The 25289-nt window shown below is 50.4% G+C and overlaps 10 protein-coding genes across 10 annotated transcripts; 6 read left to right on the top strand and 4 right to left on the bottom strand.

Moving 5' to 3' along the window:
• Nucleotide 1: 1 nt before the first annotated feature.
• VC83_05240 (uncharacterized protein) lies at nucleotides 2-2389 on the top strand. The gene is made up of 5 exons (XM_024468862.1): nucleotides 2-310; nucleotides 360-501; nucleotides 648-781; nucleotides 847-941; nucleotides 995-2389. Exons 2-5 carry the CDS (start codon nucleotides 398-400, stop codon nucleotides 1703-1705), a joined length of 1044 nt encoding a protein of 347 aa, XP_024323221.1. The 5' UTR covers nucleotides 2-310; nucleotides 360-397; the 3' UTR covers nucleotides 1706-2389.
• A 314-nt stretch (nucleotides 2390-2703) lies between these two features.
• KNS1 (dual specificity protein kinase kns1) lies at nucleotides 2704-5809 on the top strand. Its single transcript, XM_024468861.1, has 6 exons — nucleotides 2704-4080; nucleotides 4129-4210; nucleotides 4260-4610; nucleotides 4664-5135; nucleotides 5186-5273; nucleotides 5343-5809. The coding sequence occupies exons 1-6, from the start codon at nucleotides 3214-3216 to the stop codon at nucleotides 5577-5579; spliced, it is 2097 nt and encodes a 698-aa protein (XP_024323355.1). The 5' UTR covers nucleotides 2704-3213; the 3' UTR covers nucleotides 5580-5809.
• Nucleotides 5810-6330: 521 nt separating this feature from the next.
• Nucleotides 6331-9531, bottom strand: VC83_05238 (uncharacterized protein). Its single transcript, XM_024468860.1, has 3 exons — nucleotides 7902-9531; nucleotides 7688-7844; nucleotides 6331-7637 (listed from the first exon to the last, which is right to left on the bottom strand). The coding sequence occupies exons 1-3, from the start codon at nucleotides 9451-9453 to the stop codon at nucleotides 6443-6445; spliced, it is 2904 nt and encodes a 967-aa protein (XP_024323356.1). The 5' UTR covers nucleotides 9454-9531; the 3' UTR covers nucleotides 6331-6442.
• A 121-nt stretch (nucleotides 9532-9652) lies between these two features.
• On the top strand, nucleotides 9653-10252 carry VC83_05237 (uncharacterized protein). The gene is made up of 3 exons (XM_024468859.1): nucleotides 9653-9722; nucleotides 9813-9952; nucleotides 10027-10252. The coding sequence occupies exons 1-3, from the start codon at nucleotides 9695-9697 to the stop codon at nucleotides 10168-10170; spliced, it is 312 nt and encodes a 103-aa protein (XP_024323353.1). The 5' UTR covers nucleotides 9653-9694; the 3' UTR covers nucleotides 10171-10252.
• A 549-nt stretch (nucleotides 10253-10801) lies between these two features.
• Nucleotides 10802-13051, top strand: VC83_05236 (uncharacterized protein; the record flags this gene model as incomplete). The annotated part of the gene is made up of 3 exons (XM_024468858.1): nucleotides 10802-11030; nucleotides 11084-11438; nucleotides 11492-13051. 3 exons carry the CDS (start codon nucleotides 10802-10804, stop codon nucleotides 12678-12680), a joined length of 1773 nt encoding a protein of 590 aa, XP_024323354.1. The 3' UTR covers nucleotides 12681-13051.
• Nucleotides 13052-13102: 51 nt separating this feature from the next.
• VC83_05235 (uncharacterized protein) lies at nucleotides 13103-14394 on the bottom strand. The gene is made up of 2 exons (XM_024468857.1): nucleotides 13533-14394; nucleotides 13103-13476 (listed from the first exon to the last, which is right to left on the bottom strand). The coding sequence occupies exons 1-2, from the start codon at nucleotides 14067-14069 to the stop codon at nucleotides 13255-13257; spliced, it is 759 nt and encodes a 252-aa protein (XP_024323351.1). The 5' UTR covers nucleotides 14070-14394; the 3' UTR covers nucleotides 13103-13254.
• Nucleotides 14389-17070, top strand: BBP1 (Branchpoint-bridging protein). The gene is made up of 6 exons (XM_024468856.1): nucleotides 14389-14784; nucleotides 14839-15058; nucleotides 15113-15330; nucleotides 15521-15744; nucleotides 15794-16138; nucleotides 16192-17070. The coding sequence occupies exons 1-6, from the start codon at nucleotides 14619-14621 to the stop codon at nucleotides 16852-16854; spliced, it is 1836 nt and encodes a 611-aa protein (XP_024323352.1). The 5' UTR covers nucleotides 14389-14618; the 3' UTR covers nucleotides 16855-17070.
• On the top strand, nucleotides 17071-20064 carry PDE1 (3',5'-cyclic-nucleotide phosphodiesterase pde1). Its single transcript, XM_024468855.1, has 2 exons — nucleotides 17071-17706; nucleotides 18070-20064. Exons 1-2 carry the CDS (start codon nucleotides 17662-17664, stop codon nucleotides 19717-19719), a joined length of 1695 nt encoding a protein of 564 aa, XP_024323349.1. The 5' UTR covers nucleotides 17071-17661; the 3' UTR covers nucleotides 19720-20064.
• A 73-nt stretch (nucleotides 20065-20137) lies between these two features.
• On the bottom strand, nucleotides 20138-23527 carry VC83_05232 (uncharacterized protein). Its single transcript, XM_024468854.1, has one exon. The coding sequence runs from the start codon at nucleotides 22938-22940 to the stop codon at nucleotides 20304-20306; it is 2637 nt and encodes an 878-aa protein (XP_024323350.1). The 5' UTR covers nucleotides 22941-23527; the 3' UTR covers nucleotides 20138-20303.
• Nucleotides 23528-25016, bottom strand: ARL2 (ADP-ribosylation factor-like protein 2). The gene is made up of 6 exons (XM_024468853.1): nucleotides 24766-25016; nucleotides 24608-24718; nucleotides 24541-24557; nucleotides 24339-24484; nucleotides 24181-24261; nucleotides 23528-24119 (listed from the first exon to the last, which is right to left on the bottom strand). The coding sequence occupies exons 1-6, from the start codon at nucleotides 24867-24869 to the stop codon at nucleotides 23988-23990; spliced, it is 591 nt and encodes a 196-aa protein (XP_024323347.1). The 5' UTR covers nucleotides 24870-25016; the 3' UTR covers nucleotides 23528-23987.
• Nucleotides 25017-25289: the final 273 nt, after the last annotated feature.

Here is a 25289-nt window from a genome sequence, read left to right as displayed (position 1 = left end):
CCCCCTCTATATAAACAACCCATATCACGTGATCCATATGCACCTCCGACCCCTGCCGTAGATAAGCGCAATCTGCGTTATCGGATCGGTCCAGGGTCCAATCTGGCAAATATTTCGAAAACCGAAAGCTTCAGAGTCACCAATTTGTGTAATCGCACACAATTGACCCGTATAATTCCCTGAAACAAAGGCACTGAAAGTTGTGCTGTCAGGATCGTATACTTGGGAGACTCGATTGACCGGAATCGCGAAAGAAGGGGCGTTTAGCGGTGTGCGCGACTAGCGGTGCAGGGACGGCGAATCACAAGAGGTGAGATAGCTATTCTTCTGATATACAAGAGAAACTAATATATACCCAGGCCTTTTATAAAGATTTTATCGAAAGAAACGATTCAAGATGTCGGCAGCGCTCCCGGGGAACAGGGCACTCCCCGCCTCGCAATATGATCTCGCCACCTACTGGGGCCGCGTGAAGCACGCCGCCGAGATTTCAGATCCCAGGTGAGAAAAAAAACAAGAGGGGGAAAAGGGTGGGGGGACGGATTGTACGTGGTTTTTCATGGACAATAAACCCCTGGCCAGGGATGGGGGCTTTGGAGCCAGGAGACTACGAGGAGAGAAACATTGGCTAACGAGACGTTGTTTAGGATGTTGTTGATATCGAAAAAGGGATTGGAAGACTCGAAGGAGTTGATTGCGAATTATAAGTTGGGCAAGATTGCGAAGATGTCCCCGGAGCTGTGGCATGCGAAGAAAGTGGTTGATGCGACTATACATCCTGGTGCGTTGCTTTTGTCGGGGCTTTCTACGACGCCAGAGGAATACGGAAATACTGACATGCAGCAGATACGGGTGAAGCAGTAATGCTACCCTTCCGCATGTCCTCCTTCGTTCTCTCCAACCTAGTCGTCACAGCCGGCATGCTAACCCCCGGCCTCGGTGTACGTCCCCCCTCCCCCTTCCATTCCAACCATCCCTAATCCCCCTTTTCTAGACAGCCGGCACACTCCTCTGGCAAATAACCAACCAATCCCTCAACGTCGCCATCAACAACGCCAATGCCAACAAATCCACCCCCCTCTCCACCTCCAAGATAGTCCAATCCTACCTCCTCGCCGTCGGCGCCTCCTGCTCCGTCGCCCTGGGTCTGAACGCTCTCGTGCCGCGCCTAAAACGCGTTTCTCCAGGTACCAAAATGGTCCTAGGCCGCCTCGTCCCCTTCGCCGCCGTCGCGAGTGCGGGAGCACTAAACGTATTCCTCATGCGCGGCGAGGAAATCAGGATGGGCATTGACGTCTACCCCGCCCTCTCCGCTGAGGACAAAGCCGCCGGAAAATCCGAGTCCGACATCCCCTCTCTCGGAAAAAGCAGGAAAGCAGCAACTATCGCAGTGAGCGAGACGGCCTTATCGCGCGTCCTGAACAGCTCACCCGTGATGGTTATACCCGCCCTAGCGCTGGTGAGGTTGCAGAAGATGAACTGGTTGAAAAACAGCCCGAGGTTGGTGTTGCCGGTGAATTTGGGGCTGATTTTGACGACGAGTTTGGCGGCGTTGCCGTTTGCGTTGGGGGCGTTTCCGCAGAGGGAGATGGTGAGAGATGGGAGTTTGGAGGAGGAGTTTCATGGGAAGGGGGGGCGGGGGGGATGGTGGTGTTTAATCGGGGGATTTAGGGGGGTGTTTGCTCCTAGGTGGGCTGGCCGTTAGGGGTGGGATAGGAGAGGGGGAAGATTGTAGATCATGCATTGGGAGTCTGCTCGGGGGTGGAGCGAGATCACATTTTAGATCTGGGAGAAATAGATCATGCCTTGGAAAGAACATGGAAGAAAACTAAGATCACATCGACATCTAGAGAATATAGATCACACTTCACAAGTGAGAAGGGGCCGAAGTGGAACCACCCAGATCATGTGCCTCCTCCCCCCATCACGTGGCAACGTGATAGAACCAATTCCCAACATAAGGGTCCAAATTCGCCACAACTCCGGTCCATGTATCGGTCTGCTGGCCCAGCGATCTCTGAACAGACACGGCAACGAGCGAACAAATCGGTTTTTTGGAAACTTGAGGCGACTCCGATATCGATTTGTTCGCATCAAGATGCCGCGATGCGATCTGGCCCCGCCGGGGTGGTGGTGGCGAGTAGTAAGCCACCCAACCCAGGACTTCTTGGCTGGGATGTACTCGGTACAGTTGAATGATGTATACACCGCCGCTGTTATGCCATCACTTGTGGTTTTGCGTACGGGCTAAGTTAACGCTGTTTCGCAGGCTCAGTTGACGTGACTGCTACCCCGCTACGGCTACGGGCGATGGGATACTAAGTTACGAGATGGACGGAAGGCTGTGGCCTGGCTGGCTGTGGCCTGGCTGGCTGTGGCCTGGCTGGCTAAGTACTGGAGGCGAAGGTGACATTTGGACATTTGTGTGGCGAGGGTACTTACCGTACAACTTGGAAAGTATGTACTACCGAGTATAGTAGATGTTGTTGTAATCTAACAATCTAACGCACTCCATAGCGAGAAGTACACTAAACCGCACTACACTAAGCTAAGTTACAGTAACTTAGTAGGTGGTAGGTAGTGGACTAAGTTACTTATAGTGCAATACATCACAGGCTCACTACATTACAGTGTAATTACAGTGTAACTACGTACTCCGTATACTCAATCAGAAAACCCCAGGTGCCAGCTGGACAACAACAATCCCCAATATCAAAAAACCGTACACGATAACCTCGCCTCCTCCCCTTTCTCCTCCTCTCCTCACTCTCCTGTAAACTGTTGGAATAGCCTTTGCCCATTAATTGCGACTTCGTTTTGAATCTTTGTGCTCGTTTTAAAGAGTAAAAAACCTGAAGAGTACTTTGCTACCCCACCCCTCTCAAAAATCGATGACCCGAGTCTGTTCTGAACAAATCGATTTGCCCTCGCCATCTCGCCAACGCCCTCCCTCGGTCGCCCGGTCGGCCGCCTAGGGTAAGACCACCACGAAACAAACCTCAATCCTTCATTCTACCCCAAAGGGCTTCACATAACTTATCTTTGGCTACGCTTCTTCTTGGCTATCAAATGCTGCACTCTTGACGCCGCAGCCTCGAGGCTACCTGCTGAATCTCAACTCGAGCCCTGCAATATCTGGCTCTCCCTTCTCCGCACGGCACCAACACTCGGTTTCACTCGCTATCAGCGAGAGCCAGTGCCCACGACACTGCAATGTCGACGCCCTCAGCGACGACTGCTGTTCTACCTCACCCCGATCTCCATTTCGGCTACTCTCACCATCAGAATTACCAGCCAAATTCCGCGTCCTTTCGAGCCAACAGCAACCTGGTGAAGGCCACCAGCCGTCGGGGTCCACCATACAAGTTCCCTGCATCATCTGGCAATCTCACCGCGCCCAGTCTGGACGTGGCCTCTCTGCATCACGTAGAAGACACCAACAGGGCTCATTTACACGAGGAAGACGATCAGAGTCCGATCATGCCACAGGTGCAGACCGCCACCACACTCCAGACCCCCAAGAAGCGGCGGCGGTCTCGCGAGCCCGACTGGAGAAATTTCTACAAGAATGGCCTGCCCAAGGAAATCATCGTGATCGATGACTCCCCCCCTCCTCGCGCCTCCGCATCGGTCGAGGCCGTGGCCAGCGGGCCCCGAACTGACGATAATGCCGGCGCCAATGGAGCGGCTCTGAGGCACGCTGCCAAAAAACGGAAACGTGACGACATGTACGATCCGATATACCATATCAAGGCTGGGCCTTCACAGACGCGAAGCCCGCACTACAAGGGCTCGAATGCGAGTTCGACCATATCTACCGATCGCACGACGTCAGCGATACACACTACGGCCGCGACGTCGCTGGGGTCGCAATATTCGAATAATGGCTCGAGAGGGTACCTGGTCGACGACACAACACAGCCGGGCCAGAAGAGGAAGAGGGTCGCGACCCGACAACAGCTGGCCAACGAGGCGAAGAGGAGAGAGATTGAAATTAATGGCGATGCTTTCACAAATTATAGGCCTCCGCCGAGGCCGCCGATAAAGGCCCCCGAGGTCAATGTCAAGGTTATGCAAGATGTAGGTGGCCTGCTTTCCCGGAATTGTCAACATACTGACCCGTTATAGAACTCGCATACCAAGAACAGCAAAGTGGATGACGAGGATGGACATTATATCGTGGTTCCCGATACGGATCTCACGGAGAGATGTGAGTATCATTTTAACTGTTTATTCTGAATTAGGCTGACATTTTGAAGACGAAGTACAGAAACTCCTCGGCCAAGGCACATTTGGCAAAGTCGTTCAGGCCCGGGACCGCAGGAGAGGCGGCTCTTTAGTTGCCATTAAGATTATTCGATCCGTCCAGAAATATCGAGACGCTTCCCGGATAGAGCTGCGAGTATTGTCGACTCTAAAAGCCAACGACACCGAGAACCGGAACAGGTGTATACATTTCCGTGACTGTTTTGACTACCGCGGACATATCTGTATTGTCATGGACCTGATGGGACAGTCGGTATTCGATTTCCTGAAGGGAAACAGCTTTACGCCGTTTCCGAACAGTCAGATCCAGAGCTTTGCTCGTCAGTTATTTACAAGTGTTGCCTGTGAGTACTATCCATTCATCCAAAATCTTCGCACATATACTAACATCAAAAAGTTCTTCACGACCTAAATCTGATACACACGGATCTAAAACCCGAAAATATCCTCCTCTGTGAGAATGCATATCAGACCTTCACATACAACCGCAAGATCCCCTCCTCCTCGACGCAAATCAACCGTCAAGCGGGACAACGGAAAGTATTACTAGACACCGAAATCCGACTCATCGACTTCGGGTCCGCTACTTTCCAGGACGAGTACCACTCCTCGGTCGTCTCCACGCGGCATTACCGCGCGCCGGAGATTATCCTAGGGCTGGGCTGGTCGTATCCTTGTGATATCTGGAGTATCGGGTGCATACTTGTTGAGTTCTTCACGGGTGATGCGCTGTTCCAGACGCATGATAATTTGGAGCACTTGGCTATGATGGAGAGTGTGGTTGATGCTAAGATGGATCCATATCTCATCCAGCAGGTTAACAAGATGAGCCAGCGGAGTAGTGGGGGGAATGGGACTGCTGTTGCAAAGTACGTTATTCCATCTTTATACAGTTCCGAGCATAACTAACAAAGCCTAGATATTTCAAGCGCCTGAAACTCGACTACCCAACCGCAGAAACAACCCGAGCATCAAAACGATTTGTCAAAGCCATGAAAAAGCTAGAGGTAAACACCCATCCCCCCCTCAATTCCCTACCTCCTCTCCATTGACCTACAACTAACACCACCCCCCAGGACATCATCCCCCGCAACAACGACTTCTGTACACACTTCCTCGACCTCCTAAACCGCATCTTCGTCTACGACCCCAACGACCGCATCACCGCCAAGCAAGCCCTCCAACACCCCTGGTTCAAAGAAGTCGCCACCCCCGACGACGGCACGGAGGCGATCAAGATTAAACTCCAGCGCGAGAAGGAGCGGGATGAAAGGCATAGGGCGAATGGGATGGGGCCGCATCACTATCAATGACCCCTGGCCCTTAGGTCGTGGGATAGGAGTAATAAAAAGGAAACAATCATTGTGTGTTAGGGGAAATGGGGCACACAGAACGGTGCCCTGAAGATATGCGATGATCAACAAACCTCACAGCCGTACCACCGCCGTGCTGCTACCTCCCATCTCTAAACGGTGCTGAACGGATGAGCGGGCAGACGACGATGGTGGGGGGGTGAGTTATTTAATGACTATGGAAAGGCGGGGGGACTAGTGGGCGTTTTAGGGGAGATGGCCGGGGGGGAGCAAGGCGCAATATGTATGTGGACAGTGGATGGATGGGGGGAGTAATGTATGTTGGGGGTATCTTGTCTATATAGGTGTATGTCCTTCGTTCTATACACTTTTGGATTAGAGATGAGTGCATCTGTGACAACGCTCCGAATGATGGGGTGGGTTTGTGGTGTATTGTCTGTTTGGATGGGAGGTGTGCTGGGCGGTGCTTGGGCTTTGGTAGAGCCTGCCTGCTTGGTGATGGCAACGACTTCTTGGATGGAGCGTTGTATTGTGGAAAAGTGATGGGAGCACAGGCGTGCTGTGAATTGAGTACTCAGTCCGTCTATCACAGGAAGAGGAGGGATACAGGAATCACCGGGTTATATATAACAAATAACGGACACGAAAAGTTTCTAAAAGGACTTGAGAAAAGCTGAGGCTTCAAATATCAAATACCGTATCATATCTATCATACAGTATAATACAGTACAAAAACCACAATGCAACATAACCAAAGCCTCATAACACTTGCCCATTCCATTCATTAAGAATTGTCCCCAACGCCCGCTAATCTACCAGCAATCACATCTACCTCCCTCCCCCAATTCATATCTACATCCATCTCATCCTCCCCTCCCCTCATCTTCATCATCCTTATCCACAGGCGTCTGCGCCCCAATAACCCACCCAATTCCCCCAATCATCGTACTCATCGCCGCGCTCCTAAGCTGATCCCTCTTCCGCACCGTAGACTGCTTAACCCCATCCTCCGCCTCCTCCATACTCGCATTCCCGCCCCCAGTCCACCCCCCCTTCTCCCTCACCCCACCACCAGCACCCCCACCACCGCCACCCTTTACACTCGTCAACGCCGCAATTGAGCGCTGCGCCTGCGCGGCACTCGCGCGGGTAAGATCAAGGAGGGACATCGGCGCCTCCGCCCCCGTGCGGGACTTGGCACTACTCATTGGCGCGCTCGCCCTCGAGAGCGTGACTGGTGGAGGCTCGACACCAAAGCGGCCAGGCATCGACTTATCATCGCCCTGATCATCCCAAGCGTCTTCTTGCTCCGCGTCCTGTCTAATCTTGGCATCTAGCTCCTCCTCGCATCGTCGGAAGACGTTAAGGATTTCCTGTAAGGCGGGGGGAGGAGCGATGAGCAGGGCTTGGGAGAGACATTCCATGCGTTGCTCTAGATGCCGGATTTCGGGGTTGGCGCTGGAGTTGCCGACGTGGCTGGGCTTGAGGGTGTAGGCGTTGAGTCGGTATTTACCGGTTTGGAATGCCGCTTTCCAGGACCAGTTGTCGAGGACTTTTAAGGGGGGGTGGGCAACTGCGCTGGCTTTGGGGAGGGGGGCGGGGGAGGACGGTGGGGGGGGCTTGGCGTAGGCGTCTCCGCCGATGGAGGGGAGGCGATTGACGACGTAGGAGTAGGCAGTCTCGAAGTCGTTCTCGGAGAGCGCGGCGTCGATGCACATGCTTGTTATGCGCCACCTAGAGATAGCCATCTGTTCGTCGATCTGCTCTGGGGACATCTTGGAGCGGCCTTCGAGATCGCGGACTGTGAGGCCGGCGAGGACGATCTTCTCGCCGAAGGAGAGGAAGTTGTCGATGTCGGTGTAGGTGCGGGTGTTTTGGGCGAGGACCTTTTCGACGAGGGCGATGGGGTCGCCGTGGGTGTGGATGACGGAGGGTCGGTAGGGTTCGCCTGAGTTGAGAACGAGGCGGTAGTTTGCGAAGTGGTTGGCGGCGTCGGAGAGGTGGATGATGCGTTCGCGGGGGAGGGAGGAGCGGAAGGTATCTGGGAATGCATTTAATCTGTCGAGAATCAGCATTTGTGTGAGCAACTGAAAAATGTCACAACTTACATATCAAGACATTTCTTGACGCCGCCGCGGGTCTTGTTTGGGTTGTTGGCGTTGTTGAAGGCGTGCATTGCTGATGCAAGAACTGTTGAGGATAATTCTTCCTTGGAAAGGGGAGATTCTGGAGACTTTTCATACAGAGATCGTGCAGTAGCATAGCCTGGTCACGAAGGTTTAGCCAAATATGCATACAGTACAACAAACAGGATTCGCTTACGACCATGAGTCAAAAGAGTAGTCAGTATCTCTCTTTCCACCGCACCTCGGCGTATTTGACCCAAAACACCACGGCCTCTTTGGGTAGTTGCACCTTCCGAAGATGGGGGTTTGCCCCAATCATGCAGCCACAATACCTCTTTCCTTGCATTCACCCAGAGCTTGTCATCGGCGCCTGCGGATCCTCCTAGTTTATTCAGATATTCTTTTAAGACTATATGCTGGTATGACTCGGGTTGATTGTGAAGCATAGATCCAGTCTTCTCAATAGACGTGTGAGCCCCAGCTTTGAGGAGCAAGTACGAGCTTGTGATAAGGGCTTGAAGCAGGTCAACGGCTGCCTGCGTCGGAGCCGAGAACTCCTGCTCATCATTCTTTAGGAAGGAGAGCAGCTCTTCGATATGCTCCCTTACTGGCTTCCCATCATCTGAGAGGTCTGGAACAGGGGTTAGCCGACCAGCGGCTGTTTCCAGTGAACTTATCGACGGCAGCTTCAAACGAGTGACGACGTTACGTAAAATGCGGTGAGCCTCTGACAATGCCGGCGTGGAGTCTCCAGGCATACGAAACGAAGCAGTGAGGGCACAGCTTCCATAGCGTTCGTTAATTTGACGGCGGTCTTCCTGGGAAAGCATGACGTCCGGATCCCCATAGCTACCAAGATCTACATCAGCCGCTCCTCCCCATTGCTCGATGGCATCTGAAACTGCGATATACGAAGCAGGATTCTGGTTTATGATCCAAGCAAATACCGCATCCCAATCATGATATTGTGAGCCTTGCGAAGGCACGGCGCCTTTCAAGGGCACAACCGTTTGCGCCCCCATTGCCGATAACGACACCTTCCGACGCTTCCACTGGTTATTGCCATAAAGCCACGGTCCAGCCAGGCAGCGAAGATCACGAGCTAATGTGCTGTCCTTCGGCTCGTTCCCATTGTCGGTACGCATGGTTTTCGAGAATAGAAAGTCCACGGCCTCGACTGTGCCTAAACTTTCGAACCATTCTATTGACTGTGTCTCGGTTTCTGCGGGGTGGTATTCGTAGTTGCGCCGTAAGAGCGGGAGGACAGTTGCAAGCACCCAGTCCCTGAGGTAATCGGACCGCTCAAGAAATGGAGCCAGGAGTTGTGGCAACTGAGCAATCAGTCCAGTTTGCTGATCAATCCTATAAGCTCGGTGCAGAAGGAATAGAATTAACGGGTCTTCGGGCGCATCGTCGTGAGTCTGGTCCATTCGCAAAGACAGGAGTCTAAGCTTCCGGACCTTCTTGCTGGCAGCTGCATTGCTGAGGCCCTCGAGGGGCGTTGTATCGATGATAGTTTCGTTTCCCGATACATGGCCGGAATCGTATTCGATAAGGAGCTGGACATATTCTGAGCTGTCAAGACTCTCGGGGAGATAGGTGAGGAGGATTCGTAAAATCAAGTCATGTAGCGTCTTTGGGTGGGTAGCTAGTAAGGCGTGAAGTGTCCTGATATCTGCTCTGATGGCCGCTTGAACGGCGAGCAGAATAACTTTCGCTGGGGGGAGATCCAAAGTCGCCATGCTCATTTTCAACCATGTAGATATTTGGCAGATTGCTCAGAGAAGGCATCCGAAATATTATATAATATTGATGAGAGCTCTCACATACCCCAAAGTTTACAGATACGTAGCTGGTCCAAGCAGTATAAGGTTTCAGGCAGCAAGGCACCCATGCAGGGATTGTTCCGCTACGGCAACGACGAGGGATCACGAACAACCAGAGTAACGAGAGTGAAGATACCAAAGAATTGGCAATTGACCACCCAAGATGTCGTCAGGATATGGACTTAACGGAGGTATGTCAATTGAACCCACAATGCCTTGCCATGGGCATTATTTGCGGTCCCTGGCGACCCTGCGCCAACACTTACTAAATCAATAAATAGGTTCATCCCGATGCTTCCCATTCTGGCAAGAAGTTCTAGCTTGCTACGTCGTCAACACAAACTCGGATGATACCTCTGGCAAGAGGAAGTGCCAGCCCGTCCTTGAGGATTACTATGAGTGTCTACACCACAAGAAAGAGGTACGGCCAAATTCAGCGGCACTCGGACAGGCTGAATCGTCAGTTATTAACAGGAGCTAACCCCAACCTAATAGGCACACCGCGTCGGTGCGATACAGACGGCATACCGCAAGCAGCAAGCAGCAAACCCCCGGGAGGACGCGGCAAAGGCTGGGGAAGTAAGGAACTTGGGATTGTTAGATAAGGACGATGATACGACGGCACCAGGAAGAAAATAATACAGCAGTTGTGGAGAGTTGGGAGCGAATTGTACATAAGGCCGGTTATGAGCTAGGTTGTTTGTCAACTATCTGAACCTATATAAGTTGAAAAGCTTTGTTTTGACTTTCTTTACCTCTGTTGTGAACGCTGTTCTTTGAAAGGCCCTCTGAGTAGAGAGCTTAATGGCCATCCCAAGACAATCAACTATGGACAAGAGATGTTGGCCGAGTATTTCACTGGCTACAGCATACAGCATCCGGCAGTACTCCCCGGTGCGAATGTCTTTGATCTTAGAGGGTATCTTTCAGCCAGGAGTGATTCAAAGTTATTGAATTGGCATTCCTAGCCCCTTGGGATCTTGCTAGCCACATTGCAGCAGTAGACATGCGTAAACATATACGTATAAGTCAAAGGAAGTGTGGTTTCATTAAGTTCAATACAATTGTAAGCCAGGTTATGATTGCCCGGCTAGCGTTGTGAAATGTTGAATACTTGCCCCGTATTTCTTGTTGCCAGTTACCATGGAGGGAGCAGAAGCGCTTGTTGTGAATTCACCTCTGAACACAACCTTGGATTTCTCCTCACGACAACACGTTCCTTGGTGGCCACTCACGTGGACAGTTTTGTAGCAAAGACACCGCTGTCAATATGCCATCCTGCCGTGGTATAACGTTGTCCATAACGTCGGCTTTGGATTCGAAAGTATATCCAGAATTCCCTCATCCAGAAACCTCCCAGTTCCAAAACAGCGGATCATCTGCTCTATCAGGTAACAATACCAAGGCGACATCGTCATTGCCTAGCAAAGAGAAACCAGGAAACGATGCTCCCGACTCATCCAACCCCTATGCTTCTGTCTACATTCCATCCTTGCCTGGTAAGCATAACGTCGTTTACATTTTAAGCGTGCGTACCTGACAACCTCACAAGGAACCCGATTCGTTGTGCAGTATTCCATAGACCCACCACATAGAGATGGCATAAACGTTTTCCTTAAGCTGTTCATGAACGGTCGACACGTCACCTCATGGGGAATAGATCCCAGAACCATGCCGGTGGGACGGGCTATGCTAGGCCTTTTCGAAGCTGACAAGAAGCTGAAGTCGAAAGCATTGATACCTAATCCAGCAGAAACTAAACCATTTTATTTCAATGACCAGAAGCGAGACGTCTCAGCAGCTGAGAATGGTGGCGTCATTGAAGTCAGGGTCTTCAGAGCTTGTGGGAAAAGGCGTCGTGGTGCAATCCTCGATGCATTCAGAGGTCAGGATAAGTACGGAATTGAGTAAGTTTGATGAAGCAAGTTCGTTTTAAATATGAGTACTGACATTAATTCAGGTTCAAGTCCTCTGGGCTTCTTGAAAAGAGCAGGTACAAGTATTTCGACTGGCTCTTGGAGGACCCAAAAGACGACCCCTTTGTGACGTTCCGCTTTCACTACCGCAGCTGGGACTCTCTCGAAGCCTTACAACTCGTTCCTGAGATGTGCAACCGCGAATTACTACCAGCATTCTCTATAAAGAACAGCCTTAGCACACCCAACCTGTCTGGAGCTAACCCCACCCTAACGAGATCTGGAGTTATCTGTAGGTTTAACAAAGCCACAGCTAACAATGGACCAGAGCGCCGCAACCGCTCACGGACTCCGGGTGCTTCATTGCCAAATAAAAAGATTGAGAACACAATTTTTGGTCAGATGGTTGCCAAAGACACTGCTCTTTCACAGGTCCAGTCCAAGCAGGCCATGCAGCCAGATGCCAACAAGCCCAAGAAAAAATATCAGATTCCCATATCGATATTCTCCACCTCTAACAAAGAAAAGTGGATGAGCCAGGAGAATCTCCAGCTGGACGTAAGGCCTCTTCCAGAGCCTCCCGCAGGACAATCTCACGGTAGAAACCTTTCCGCATCTTCAATGGCATTCTCCATTGCACCATCTTTACGGTCTTGGGCAGATGATGATAGGAGTGAATCCCCTGGACCAGTATTATGTGTTGCTGCTGAAGTACAAGTCCTCCACAGCCCTCAGCTTAACCAGTATGGGCGCAAAAAGTCAATCTTCGGTGATGATAGTACTACCTTCAGTGCTAGCGATCACAATGATCCGTACGGCGATATTGACCAATCCTTTCAATTTTCACTTTCTGCACCACCGGTCTATCCGAAGAATAATATGTCTCCGGTTCAAAGGTCTCCAGTCAAAAAGCCAACAGCCCGGGGTCTCCCTCTTTCGACCAGTGCTATCTTTCCTCCTCCAGCGATGAGACGGGATAGAATGCGACGCATCCGCTTCAAGGACCAAAAGCGAGGTTGCAACTCCCCTACGGAAGGCTATGAAGCTGACCACGAGGGTCGCAATTCATATCGTGGCTCAGGTCGTCCTAGCACCAGCGGCCTGCCTGCCAACATGAAACTATCTCAGGTTCCGCCACGCTTACTTGCTGTCAACTCTGGTTTCAGCTTCGAGTTCAACAACCCTTGTGAGCTTGAAGGAGGTAGCGAAGGTAATCAAAAGCCGAAAGCCTGAAGAGCGAAGCGGTGAAGCCTCCAGAAACCAAAACGGAGAAAAGAAATGAAGACGACTATGAATCCCTAGGCACTGATCGTTCCCGTTTCGGCTGTTTCAGTCGGTAACTCTAGTTGTTCTACAGGAGGAATATGGGCGTGCTTATTTGTGTTTCGCTACAATGCAATAGCAAGGTTTTTGTAAGAGTACTATTTGCAAATTGCTATATCACTGCCGCCGAGAGAATTAGATTTTCCAGATACTACCCAGCTCCATTCTTCGCGCGATTTTGTACCACTACTGATTTCTAGGCCATGGCAAGGCAGATAGTTTGTCATTTGTTATTCAGGTTGGCAACTGCACCAGATGTACAATAGAATTCCCAATACTGGACAACCAAGTTCTTTACCCATGCTGCCCAAAAGTGTTCGTAGGACTTGTGCATAGAAATGATGGAATGGTGGTAGTTATACTTGTATACAGATAATCCAGAACTTTGACAAGACTACTTCCGCACAGTGGCTATGAAAACTCTCAAGCAGCATAGAACTAGGAATTCAAATTCGTGGTGTCCCCTTTTAACAAAGAATCCTACTTAAATCTTATTCTTCGATGCGTCTTCCTTCATACCCTGCTGAACCCAGTCCCTGGTCTCCTCTGCCTGCTTCTTCTTCTCTTCAGGGGTGGTAGCAATTTTGGGCTTTGGAACTGGTACATCGCTCCCCTTTTTGACTGCTGGTCTGGCTTGCATCTTGTCACGCCACGCCTTTAGAGTTGGGAAATCATCAATCTCGATCCCCGCCCAGGCAGCAGACGACTGCAAATCATTAGCTCTGTCTATTTTGTTGAGATAAATAAAAATCCAATACTCACAATCCAGCCAATGTGAGCAATGTCAGCAATGGTACATCGGTCACCAACAAGGTATCCCGACGACGACTTCTCTAGGTGCTTGTCCAATACCCCATACAGACGACGGGTCTCGTTCTGGTATCTATTTATTCCATATTCGATAGTCTCGGAGGCATAATTGGTGAAGTGGTTCGATTGTCCCTGCATCGGGCCAACGCCGGCATTCAAGAAAAATAGCCAGTTGTTGGTCTCATAATACTCTCTTGTCCCTCTAGGATAAGAGATCTTGTGCTCTTTATCATACTCATCAACTAAATACTGCTGGATGCTCCCGGATTCAAACAGGTTGATTGTCTCGCCATCAGTGAACTTATCGGTGAGGGCCGGGATCCGGCCGTTGGGGTTTATGGCTAGGAAGGAGTCGGTTTTTTGCTCCATCTTTCCCAAAGCAACATGTGTGACTTTGTATGCGAGGCCGAGTTCTTCGAGGGTTATAGAGATCTTGACTCCATTGGGAGTTTGGGATGTATAAAGATGGATACCCGGAGTGGATGTCATTTTTAAAGACTTGTGAAGGGGAAAGACTTGAGGGGAAAGACTTGTGAAGAGAAAACGAGATATCAGTCTGGCTAGCGTGAATTTGACGGGGAGAGTGCCTCTTCTTATAGTTCTGAGCCACAGTTCTCTCGTTCTTGCTCAGTAAGTTAACTCAACTCTTCTAGCTCTAGAGACGTCATTACCCTCCCTGGGCATTATCAACACTGATTAGAAATCAACTAATAAACCCTACCACATGCGCAAACGGGGTCTCTATTAGACTGACTATGACCTTCTTGTTGTAGAACTGAAGATTACATCTCTGGTTTCAAGCTTACATGTCGAGTATATAATGTTTATTTTGTATAGTTTGGTACTGGCGCCAGCATTTAAATACTACGTCACGTGATGATCGCCAATGTAATGCTGGCGCGGCGACGCTAGCAGCGCTAACTAACGGCTTTCATGGTATTTTCTAAAAAAGCTTCGCCTTCCATCCTGAAGCCATAATCTAACCTCATCCAACTTCATCACTACGTCTCTATCCTCGAACGAAATCGATAGCACAAGATGGCGTGGCGCAACCAAGGCACAACAGGCTCAAACAACATTCCTCTGGGAACCAAACGACGTTTTGGAGATGACAATAGTCCGTCAGGTGGCAATCACGGAGACTATAACCAGCCTTCGTCAGGCCATGGTGATGGCTACAGGCGTGGCCGTAGCCCGGAAAGACGTAAGTCTGAACTTGACTCCTGTTTTACAAACCCAAATCTAACTGTGCTTGAAGGCCCAGAGCCAAATAACGATGGAGCTAAACCGGTCCGCAAGAAGAGAAACCGCTGGGGCGATGCGACCGACAACAAGGCTGCAGGTCTAATGGGACTTCCGACCGCGATCATGGCGAATATGACCAGTGAACAGCTTGAAGCATATACCCTCCATCTTCGAATTGAAGAAATTAGTCAAAAGCTCAGAATCGACGATGTCGTGCCAGCCGACGGCGACAGGTATATTTGTCCCATTTACGGCATATCTGAACGAATAACTAACATGAAACAAAGATCACCGTCTCCAGCACCACAATACGACAACTTCGGTCGCCGTGTTAATACCCGCGAGTACAGATACAGAAAGAAGCTGGAGGACGAGCGCCATAAGCTGATCGAGAAGGCCATGAAGGTCATTCCTAACTACCACCCGCCACAGGACTATCGCCGCCCAACTAAGACACAGGAAAAGGTCTATGTGCCAGTCAATGATTATCCAGAGATTAATTTCAGTATGATTGCTAACCCTCTAACCTTTCTAACACCCTTAACCTCCATACTTCTCCCTTTTCATTCCCGTGTGGCATTGCGTGCTGCATTCTAATCTCAGGGTGCGACGCCTTGCCATCACTAACCTCTCAACCACGTTTTGCTCTAAACTTTTGACCATAAACTAACACTTAGCTTTTTTTCCTACTAAAGTTGGTTTACTTATCGGCCCTCGTGGAAACACGCTGAAAAAGATGGAGACTGAATCGCAGGCTAAAATCGCCATCCGTGGCAAAGGATCCGTGAAGGAAGGAAAAGGCCGTTCGGACGCCGCCCACACCAGCAATCAGGAGGAGGATCTCCATTGTTTAATCATGGCAGACACCGAAGAGAAGGTTAACAAGGCCAAGAAGCTGATTCACAACGTCATTGAAACTGTAAGTGTTGCCTCCTATTCTTTCCCGGTTTAATATCTAACATTTTTAGGCTGCATCTATTCCGGAAGGCCAAAACGAGCTTAAGCGCAACCAACTGCGTGAACTTGCCGCCCTTAACGGTACACTCCGTGATGACGAGAACCAAGCTTGCCAAAACTGTGGCCAGATCGGCCACAGGAAGTACGACTGCCCTGAACAGCGCAACTTCACGGCAAACATCATCTGCCGAGTCTGTGGCAACGCCGGTCACATGGCAAGAGACTGCCCGGACAGACAGCGTGGCGCAGATTGGCGCAATGGGCCTCCTGCTCCTGGAGGAGGTCCTGGCGGGTTTGCTGGCCGTCCTGCAGCTGGCCGAATTGGCGCTGGCGATGCAGTTGATCGTGAATACGAGGTAAGTCAATTCTTGAATGTCCAATATGCCTAGCAACAACTAACAAACTTTAGCAACTCATGCAAGAATTATCCGGTGGTGCTCCTGCACCGAATGGCGAAGCACCCCAACGTATCGAAGCTGGCCCAGGTGGTTATGATCAAGGACCCCCTGCTGATGCCGGCGATGTGAAGCCATGGCAGCGTGGCCCGACTGGTGCTGCCGCCCCATGGCAACAACGGGGCCGTGGCGGCGATGACTACAACTCGCGTGGCCAGGCAACTAGCGGCGGCGCGGCTCCATGGGCTCGAGATCGTGGCGGACGCTCTGATGATAGAGATCGTCGTGGCGGTGACTACTATGGTGGCCACCATGACAACGGCTATGGCGCCCCGCCGCCGCCACCACCTGGCGGTGGTGCTCCTTGGCAGTCGGCTCCCCCACCTCCTGCCGCTGGCCCAGGCTACGGCGGATACGGTGGCTACGCAGCACCAGGACACGGCTCTGGTTACCCTCCTCAGCAAGCAATGGGTGCTCCTCCTGGGCTCGGCTCTTCAGGTGGTGCTCCACCACCACCAGGCGCTCCTCCTGGACTTAACGCTCTCTTAGCGCAATATGGTGGAAGTCCTCCTCCACCTCCTCCGTCAGGAAGCGCGCCTCCTCCGCCTCCTCCTGGATCTGCTCCTCCACCACCTCCACCGAGCGATCAACCACCGCCACCACCACCAAGCTATTAGACTACAGACTAGTAGCTTACGGGACACAGGGACGACTAACACGTCGCATAGGTGATTAACACTGACAGAAAGACTGATTCTAATTCATGCAGCTCTGGCTTTAGGAGTTCACTAGATTTTTTGTTTCGCGTTGGTTCTGAATTAGTAGTAATTTGAATTCAACGTTGTATTTTTATCTCTCGAAACAGCTCGATTTGCAGCTAAATATAAGCATAAATCACATGGTGACGGTGTAATATACATGATACGAAGGCCAGGGAGCACATCCACGAACATGCCAAGGAGGGTGTAAGCCACCGAATTATCTCCGTTTGTACCTCCCCAGAATCAGTATCGCCCAGAATCCCTCCTGTGATAATTTCTCAGACGAATCCCACAAATTTTACCTACTGTACATCATCCATAGATTGTCAATAAGTATCATGATGATTTGAAGACATTCTGCATCTCTCCCAGGCTGTGGCTGGTCACTCCTTCCTTGGAAGTTGCGGCTCCTCGGTAGGCTGCACCTTCCATACCAGGGGTTCAAAGGCACGGAAGGCAACGCACCTTCCTACCTTCCCACTCCTCACCACCATTCCATTACCCTTGTACTTACAAGTTCATTGGAAAATACACCGCGAATTGTTTAATACAGCGAGTGAAAGAAACCCGCAGACACCGTTTCAAAGGCTCTGGGTCCCGGAAACGGCTGCTTGCAGATCGTCTAGAGCCTCAACCGACGCGTTAATCCAGCTTTCCTCATCTTAGGCGGTCTGGGCTGGCTGGAAACTAGGCATCGTCGACAACACCAACGGATACGGATCCATGGGCGAAGGAGAAGAGACACCTGCATTGCAGGTTATAGTCCTGGTGAGTCTAGTGCAATTGTTTGCTTCCAGCGTCCCTCCTGGTCTTGCTTCTCGATGGGAACCCTGCCTTGCATCTTGTCTCACGGCCAGCCCTATATGTGGGGAATGGCCAATTTGGTAAACTATCCGTTTGACCATATCCCGTCTTGTCTCAATCCTACTATTGATCTTGGTCTCCCTGCGTTTGTCTTCTAATATTGCGCTGCTCAATCCTGTTGTCGTTCCCATTCCCATTGGCACGTGACTTGCCACCTGCCAGACGACGATGGCTGCTGGTGTCGCTCCTGTTCAATCTTGACTTTAATCGCTCCATGAGATACCTCAAGATGACTCTTTTGGGCATCATACTAATCTGCGTACATAGGGGTCCACTGGGGGTCCGCTAGAGGATAATACAACCGCATTCCTCGTGCGTTCCTTGTCTGAGGACTGGAAGAAGGGCTCCGTCTTAGCTGTTGATGCCGGAACCCATCTGTCGAGCATCGCAAGGATCATAGAGGAGCATCTTCCAGAGCGGAAGCAGGTAAACGAGAAGTCCTTCCTTACTTCGGGAGCATTCTCTGGCCTTGAGCTGCCTCACATATCGGCGAAGGCGAATGCAGGCCACGTAACTAAAGCCATCGTCGATACCTATCTCATCACTCATCCACATCTAGACCATATATCCGGCTTGGTTGTAAATACCGCCGCATTACCTGGTGTCAGGCCAAAACGTATTGCTGCACTTCCTTCGACGATATCAGCGTTTAAGAATCACATATTCAACAACGTCATCTGGCCCAACCTTTCAGACGAAAATGACGGCGCTGGACTGGTTACCTACATGCGTCTTATGGAAGGAGGATCAGCGGCCCTTGGTAATGCAGAAAGTAGAGGCTATGTTGAGATATGCGAGGGACTGAGCATCAAGACTTGGTCAGTCAGTCATGGCCACTGTATGGAAAACCACTGGCATCGAGGTTCATCCGTCGGACATGGCCGCATTTCCCACGATAGCATTGATGCAACTGCTATGCAACGATCTTCCTCAAACTCTACACCGGCGCCTCGCCAACAATACTCGTCACATCCAGCCGGTCAAGACGGTATATGCGTTTATGACTCTTCGGCCTATTTCATCCGAGACATTAAGACTGGGCGTGAAGTATTGATTTTCGGCGATGTCGAACCTGACAGTATTTCCCTCTCGCCTCGCAATCACCAAGTCTGGACCGATGCCGCTCCAAAGATAGCAAATGGCACACTCAAGGCAATCTTTATCGAGTGCTCATACGCTGACTACCGGCCTGACGACACTCTTTTTGGGCACCTCGCACCCCGCTTCCTGATAGAAGAACTTATAGCCTTAGCTGGCCACGTCGACATTGCCCGCACAACGAGACTCTCGTCCGGCTCCCTTGGCGCAGCTCAATCCCCGAGCGACCTTCGCAAGCGGAAGCGAGTATCTCAGACCTTGTCGGCAGCCGGCTCATCCGCAGGGTTGGAGGCAGATATGCCAAGTCCGGCGATGAAGCGGAATTCTGAACCATGGACAGCAAGAGAAGTCATTCGCAAAGCCCACAGAAAGGATGAGGCGAATGTGAGCCCTCACACCCGAGCCCTACCACACCCACCAAATGCTGGACTTATGCAGCTCGATTCCTTCGAGTTAGAAGCGCGTGACCCACGACCATCAGGACGGGATATATCTCAGCCAGAGTCACCATTTAGTCCTAAACATAAGCCCTCTCAGCCCTCTCAGACCTATCAGACCCCATTGACTTCGCTGAGAGGAGACATTGCCCATATGGCTCCTGAACTAAGCGGTGACGGCATGAAGACGCCATTGAGAACGCCTAACTTGGAGGGAATGTTAGAGGGATTGAAGATTGTGATTATCCACGTCAAGGATAACTTGGATGATAATGAACCTGCTGAGGATACTATACTGAGGGAGATGAACGAGTATGAGCAGCAGGAGAAGTTGGGATGCCACTTTGAGATTGCGAGACCTGGGATGAGTGTACTTCTTTGATAGACGCTTGTTGTTATGTTTGTAATGGAGTACACGCGGCGTTGGGGGTGGATTTTTCAAAGCGGGGTGGCGTGATGATGATTGTTTTTGCTATAGAGGGGGGGTATTCTAAGAGCAGCTGACAACATTGTTCATACTGAAGTAGGCTGGAGCGTTGTTAATTGGCGCTCACATTATTACATAGGAGTTTGCACAGGAGTTACACCTAGTATTATACAACAACTGGTGCTGCTTGCAACCAAAGTCAACCTTTACCATTCATTGCTTGCTCTACGTTGCTGTTGCCAAATCTGGCACTGACGAGTTTTTTTATAGATATACACTTGTGTAGCCTAAGTAGAATACAACACAATATGCAAAGCGTAGTAAAATTTGATCAGAGCAATTGATTTTGATATCTATTGGTATACGCCAATATCCATAGTCCTACTCTACAAAAATGCATAGTTTTCCATAATCTCTTATATACATTTATCATACAAGTTCCATCCTATCCATCGCGCCAGAACCCTGCCCTAGCAAAACAAAACACTCCCCCACCCCTAAACCCCAAAACCCCTAAAATGCACCATGATACCCACCTCTTACCAGCTCATCACACCATAGGAGGCAGGAACCGTGCTTCTCCGCGCCAGTGGAGACGAAGGAACGAGCGACAACCCAGGCGACTTCAACGGCGGTGAGACGGCAGCTTCCGATGCCTTTCCTTGAGTAACTGTAGACGGAGCCTTCCTGCGCGGTCCTCTTGCGCGGCCCTTAGTCATGTGGGTTAACTGTGGCCCATCTTGCTTCTCAGGCCCCTTGGATGCTGCTAGTCGACTGGCAGTTTCCAAATTAGAGCTCACTTTTCTGCTTGACCCTGCTGGCTTTGGGGGCGGACCCCTCGCCAGCATGCCAGCCAGGGCTGGGTTGAAGCGTCCGGCAAGTTTTCCTTGGGATGCCGTAGGAGAATTAGCCTCTAGTGATATTTTGGGCTTCGGAGAATTGTAAGGTAGGTTGTTTTTTGATAGAGTGTCGGATAACCCTTTGCCAGAAACAGTGTTGTTTCGAGTTCCAGGTACCACCGTATTGACCCTTCCCAAATTTGCCTTCTTGAGCAAGGCTTCGGGAGGCTGGGCCTGAACAGGAGGAAGTGTGGACTGTGTGGCACCGGCCCCACCTAGCTGTGCCTTCTTGCGCAAGGCTTCAGGAAGCTCAGCTTGAATTGGAGTTGTGGACTTCGTAACTCCGGTCCCCTCTAATTGTGCTTTCTTGAAATCTTCCTTCTTTTTCAGGATAGCATCCTTAAATTCGTCTCTACGCTCGGTTTTCTTTGGGCCACCAGTTAAGCTCAGCCCTGCTTTCCCACGAAGTATATTGTCTTTGAGCTCATCAGGGGCGACATAATTTTGAGTCTTAGTGCGTCGAAGCTGGCCGAACACATTCTTGAATTCCGGTTCGTCCTTGTCAGCAGGTGGAAGTACCTGCTTTGGCTTTGAATTCAAAATGAAGTCCTTTTTAGGCGGAGTTTCTGGTTTGGTTTTACCAATGACCGGCGATGAGGGTTTAATAGCTATAGGCGCCGTAGGCTTGGTTTCGGTCGTTTTAGGAGTGGCTGTTTTTGAAGCTTCAGGCGATACCTTGCTTGATACGTCACCGTTGTCGGTCTTTGTTTTGGGAGCAGCATCCGATGCTTTGTTTGTCTGGCTTATTGGGGAAGTACCGCTTGAGAACCCTGCTGGTAATCCTCCAACACTTAAAGGCTGCGCAATTCCTCCCATTGGTGGCGATCTCAGTAAGCCTCCGATGCTCACCTGGTGTTTGTGGCCTGATGGTTTCTTCGATGTTTCCGTTGTTGGAACCTTTTGCTTGGCTTTGCTAATTTCTGACATCCAACTAGGCTGTTGAGGAGGGGGGGCTGGCTTGGGCTTCGGAGATTCTGGTTTGTTTAAAGCGCTTTCAAGCCAGCTGGACTTCGTGGGACTCCATCTGCGCGTGTCTGTGGACTTGGGAGGGCTTGGAGGAGGGCTCACACTGAGTGCTGAGTTCTCTGGCCGGTCAACTTGCCTCCCAGAATGTGCATCCGATGACGCTTGAAGCTGCGAAGCTGATATACCTGGCTTTACAAAGTCCCCGTCTAGAATAACTTCCGATTCAGAGCCCCATTGAGCGCCTGATCTTCCTTGGCGGGCGCCCTCAAGGATGACTGTAGCATTGCTATGACTAGAACTTGGCCTAGATATTGGAGTATTCTCTCGACTCAAACTGCTGGGGCGTGGTTCTCGTGTGGGAGAATTCAAGATGTTGCCCAGGGGTGTCCTGGAAGAAAGTTCCTGGTTATTCCGGTTACTTACGGTAGAGTTGCCACGAGTCAAGCCGCCAGGTGACTGTACACTCCATCTCTTATTTACACTATCAGATCTTTTCATCATTGCACTCTGGACAAACCCTCCCATTCCTTTAGTGGGTGATATTGGCCGGTCCATCCTCTCTGGCGAGATGCGGCCCTGGGAAGGGGACATGGCGAGATTGCGAGTAGAAACTGGTTGGTCTATATTGCCCTCCGATGCAGTTATTGATCCTGGTTGAGGAAACCGCTGTGCACTGGTCGCGGGCATCGGTGACACAAATCCAGTCCGACTGGTCGTTGAACCATATGCGCTGCTCTGAGTTATACTGTCTTTAGTAGATGAGCTAGCTCTCGAAGGTGAAGATGATCGATCGATATCCGCTTGTTTTGTTTCCTTGACGTCAGAACTATCACTATACTCTCTGGTCGGAGTATGTGACATCCCTGGCAATCCCACGCGGTGGATGTTTGGTATGGCTTGGTCCACGTCTTTAACCTCGACTTGTGTCTTTCGATATGCGGCAGAGCCTTGCCCTCCGTCAGAAGTTTGTCGGAACCATGTGGGATCTTTCGACGCAAGTGATTGTGCTATTTTGTTGCGGTCCATTGGCGCCGCGTCCCTGGACGGTGGTTCGGATTTCTCAATTGGAGAACGTGCAGTTGTTTCGCCTGCAATCATGGAAAACGGTCGCGTGCTTGATCGAACCGGTGATTGTGAATTTGGCCTACGCTGCCACGAAAGAGTTGGGCTTCTTGACGGCATCGCGCTTGAGGGCGAGGCCCTGACAGATATGGTATGAACGACGTTTTTGTCTGGGATATCGCTGCTGCGACTAATTGGTGATGGGCCATGATCTTTCGTAGGTGGTTCTTCGCCAGTTAGGCGGCCCATGGTGTCGTCGAGCAGTTGCTCTCGATTTGATAATTGAGACGGGCGTTGAAGTCCTGGAGATGGAGTCAAGGCTGCTTTCGGCGATTGGGTGCGAGTTTCAGCGGAGGCAGGTTTATATGGCGGTGGAGTATTGGTAATAGAGTCCTTTATTGGGGATATAGATCTAGCGCGTTCTGTGTTGTTGTGGTGTTAGTGAGACAGGACAAGACTATGGGCAACATTGAATGTGAATTGCAAAGACATGGGCAACACGAACCAGCCCGGCGGGCTTGCCGTTCTTTTCGTCCCTGCAGAATCTCCTCCTCCAGTTTTTTGTTCCGCTCCTCATCCTCCTGGTCGCGCTTGATGCCCAGTTCCTGGATACGCTTCAAGAAGTCATTTATATCCTCGGCATCGGTCTCTGCTGTCGAAGGCATGGTGGGAAAAGGTGACGGGTGTTTTAGTGATGTTCGTAACACATTCGCAGATACACAGCAATGCAGTTGAATACACAAAATAGCAGGTTGTTCAAGTATGACGGCAGCGCTCGCTATAAGCTAGAGTCTTTCTCAAAGTTGACAAGATGCGATCAAGAGCTGGAAGCAACGGTCGGTTGTACTTGCTTCAATCTATTTAGGTTCGATATAAGCGTCACTAATCGCAGGTCTTGGCAAAGGCCGCCCGCAGAACACCGACCAGCATCCGACATAGGGGGACTCGATCCAAGAATCGCACAGGCAATATAAAATATTCTTGGGTCCTGATTCTATTTTCACCAGTATATCCCGTAAAATTGGTATTTTTTGTGCTTCATTCCACCACCGATTCTGGTGTTCCTCAATTGTCTGAAATGCACCCCTCCATGTTTTGTTTATGTCTTGGCCATTTCGCCCTTAGCGCGAGGGGAGTTGTCGCTGGCGCGTTGTCCCTGGACAACCCCCGAGATACGGAGTACTGTACGAACGACTACGGAGCCGCTTGACCTCATAGCTCCAGAACCTGTTTCGTCCACTCCAGTGGATGTCGTCCGGGTAGCCATGACAACAAGAACTGCTTGAATTATATGGTTCAGAACAAGAAAAGTCTAGCTTTTGCATCGTTAACCACCCAAGCTAGCCCTTCGTTGAGGTTTGCACCTGTAACGGCGCTGCAACGAATGATGTGCCATTTATGGGATCGGATCTCATCTAGCCGCAAGCCCTAACCATGATCTTCCATTAGCGGATGACTTTCGCATACGGGATAAGTATCGTGCGCAAACCTCTTGGATTTCTGTCTCATCCATACAGCCATTGACATCTGTCTTGTTCGCGAAGACCAGGAGACTCGCTCCAGACAGCCTCTAGGAAAACACATGGTGTCAGCGTTGGCACGAACACGGGCAAAGGGGAACACGGGCAAAGGGGATCGCTGACGAACTTCCTCTTGCAACAGGCCGTGTAATTCGGCCCTACAGTCTTCAACACGCAGACGATCGGTCGCGTCAACCACCCAGATGAGGGCGTCGGTCTTTTCAAAGTAATTTCTCCAGTATGATCTCAAGGTTTTTTGGCCACCAACATCCCCTTGACGTTAACGTTAGTGTTGGGACTATTCACAAGACGTGGGCCGGAATGCAAACAAATATTAAGTTTATATCTTGCAACCGGTCAGCAAAAATACGGGGCTTTTTTATCGTTTTTGCTCACCCCTCATAATCTATGGTCTTAATGATGAAGCCTAGAGTTGGGCTGACGCTATTAACAGCTTCTCCCATTATCTTCTTCACAATGGTCGTTTTCCCCGCATTGTCAAGACCACTACAAACGTCAGCATCTGGAAAGAAACAAAGCAAAAGTGTTCGTACAGCATCAATATGCGCATCTCTTTGTCCTTCAAACGCGCCTTTCTTAATATGGACAACATCGTTGTCGTCTGGTGGTGGAACCTTTTGAGTTGATAACTTCCCATGTTCAGGAAGTTAAGCGATATATGGTCACGTGGCCCGTAGCCGTGCCCAGTTCCTATGGCTCAGTTACAGGAACAGTGCTGAAGTTATAATACCACAGCGTCCATTTTTCAATGTTTGTAGAATCTCTAAGACAAGGCAGTGGCGTTATAAATGCAATTATTATAATAATTTCATCTTTTTGACTTGTAATTTATAAGAGTTGCTTTGTTCGATTGTAAATTTGCTGGCGAGGCCATGGTAATATAACCAGCTCATCCCCGCCAGAAATAATTGGAGTGAATTTGGGTCTATCATGGTTATGGAGATTATCGATGAGTGAATTTGGGTCTATCAAGGTTATCGCTTGATTGGGGTAACTTATTCAAGTGGTAGCAAATACTGCTACTCTCTTTGTCAACGAACTCAATCTGAGAACATTC

The sequence above is a fragment of the Pseudogymnoascus destructans genome (genome assembly GCF_001641265.1).
Source record: "Pseudogymnoascus destructans isolate 20631-21 unplaced genomic scaffold scaffold_13, whole genome shotgun sequence".
Classification (NCBI taxonomy): domain Eukaryota; kingdom Fungi; phylum Ascomycota; class Leotiomycetes; order Thelebolales; family Thelebolaceae; genus Pseudogymnoascus; species Pseudogymnoascus destructans.
The sequence above is the reverse complement of the archived record's forward strand: the minus strand, read 5'-3'. Positions and strand labels throughout refer to the sequence as shown.

What these genes read in the sequence shown, in the direction of transcription:
- VC83_05235 (XM_024468857.1), bottom strand. Translation starts at nt 14,069, where the DNA reads ATGACATCCACTCCGGGTATCCATCTTTATACATCCCAAACTCCCAAT. An exon ending in TTGCTCACATTGGCTGGATT is followed by an intron (nt 13,477 to 13,532) that starts GTGAGTATTGGA and finishes AATGATTTGCAG; the next exon opens with TCGTCTGCTGCCTGGGCGGG.
- VC83_05232 (XM_024468854.1), bottom strand. Translation starts at nt 22,940, where the DNA reads ATGGGCCGCCTAACTGGCGAAGAACCACCTACGAAAGATCATGGCCCA.
- PDE1 (XM_024468855.1), top strand. Translation starts at nt 17,662, where the DNA reads ATGGGCGAAGGAGAAGAGACACCTGCATTGCAGGTTATAGTCCTG. An exon ending in CATTGCAGGTTATAGTCCTG is followed by an intron (nt 17,707 to 18,069) that starts GTGAGTCTAGTG and finishes CTGCGTACATAG; the next exon opens with GGGTCCACTGGGGGTCCGCT.
- VC83_05240 (XM_024468862.1), top strand. Translation starts at nt 398, where the DNA reads ATGTCGGCAGCGCTCCCGGGGAACAGGGCACTCCCCGCCTCGCAATAT. An exon ending in GCCGAGATTTCAGATCCCAG is followed by an intron (nt 502 to 647) that starts GTGAGAAAAAAA and finishes GACGTTGTTTAG; the next exon opens with GATGTTGTTGATATCGAAAA. An exon ending in TGCTAACCCCCGGCCTCGGT is followed by an intron (nt 942 to 994) that starts GTACGTCCCCCC and finishes CCCCTTTTCTAG; the next exon opens with ACAGCCGGCACACTCCTCTG.
- KNS1 (XM_024468861.1), top strand. Translation starts at nt 3,214, where the DNA reads ATGTCGACGCCCTCAGCGACGACTGCTGTTCTACCTCACCCCGATCTC. An exon ending in AATGGGACTGCTGTTGCAAA is followed by an intron (nt 5,136 to 5,185) that starts GTACGTTATTCC and finishes AACAAAGCCTAG; the next exon opens with ATATTTCAAGCGCCTGAAAC. An exon ending in AAGCCATGAAAAAGCTAGAG is followed by an intron (nt 5,274 to 5,342) that starts GTAAACACCCAT and finishes ACCACCCCCCAG; the next exon opens with GACATCATCCCCCGCAACAA.
- VC83_05237 (XM_024468859.1), top strand. Translation starts at nt 9,695, where the DNA reads ATGTCGTCAGGATATGGACTTAACGGAG. An exon ending in AGGATATGGACTTAACGGAG is followed by an intron (nt 9,723 to 9,812) that starts GTATGTCAATTG and finishes ATCAATAAATAG; the next exon opens with GTTCATCCCGATGCTTCCCA. An exon ending in GTCTACACCACAAGAAAGAG is followed by an intron (nt 9,953 to 10,026) that starts GTACGGCCAAAT and finishes CCAACCTAATAG; the next exon opens with GCACACCGCGTCGGTGCGAT.
- BBP1 (XM_024468856.1), top strand. Translation starts at nt 14,619, where the DNA reads ATGGCGTGGCGCAACCAAGGCACAACAGGCTCAAACAACATTCCTCTG. An exon ending in GTGCCAGCCGACGGCGACAG is followed by an intron (nt 15,059 to 15,112) that starts GTATATTTGTCC and finishes CATGAAACAAAG; the next exon opens with ATCACCGTCTCCAGCACCAC. An exon ending in TTCACAACGTCATTGAAACT is followed by an intron (nt 15,745 to 15,793) that starts GTAAGTGTTGCC and finishes TAACATTTTTAG; the next exon opens with GCTGCATCTATTCCGGAAGG.
- ARL2 (XM_024468853.1), bottom strand. Translation starts at nt 24,869, where the DNA reads ATGGGAAGTTATCAACTCAAAAGGTTCCACCACCAGACGACAACGATG. An exon ending in ACGGCCTGTTGCAAGAGGAA is followed by an intron (nt 24,262 to 24,338) that starts GTTCGTCAGCGA and finishes GTGTTTTCCTAG; the next exon opens with AGGCTGTCTGGAGCGAGTCT. An exon ending in ATGAGACAGAAATCCAAGAG is followed by an intron (nt 24,120 to 24,180) that starts GTTTGCGCACGA and finishes GATCATGGTTAG; the next exon opens with GGCTTGCGGCTAGATGAGAT.
- VC83_05238 (XM_024468860.1), bottom strand. Translation starts at nt 9,453, where the DNA reads ATGAGCATGGCGACTTTGGATCTCCCCCCAGCGAAAGTTATTCTGCTC. An exon ending in TACTCTTTTGACTCATGGTC is followed by an intron (nt 7,845 to 7,901) that starts GTAAGCGAATCC and finishes CTTCGTGACCAG; the next exon opens with GCTATGCTACTGCACGATCT. An exon ending in GTCAAGAAATGTCTTGATAT is followed by an intron (nt 7,638 to 7,687) that starts GTAAGTTGTGAC and finishes GATTCTCGACAG; the next exon opens with ATTAAATGCATTCCCAGATA.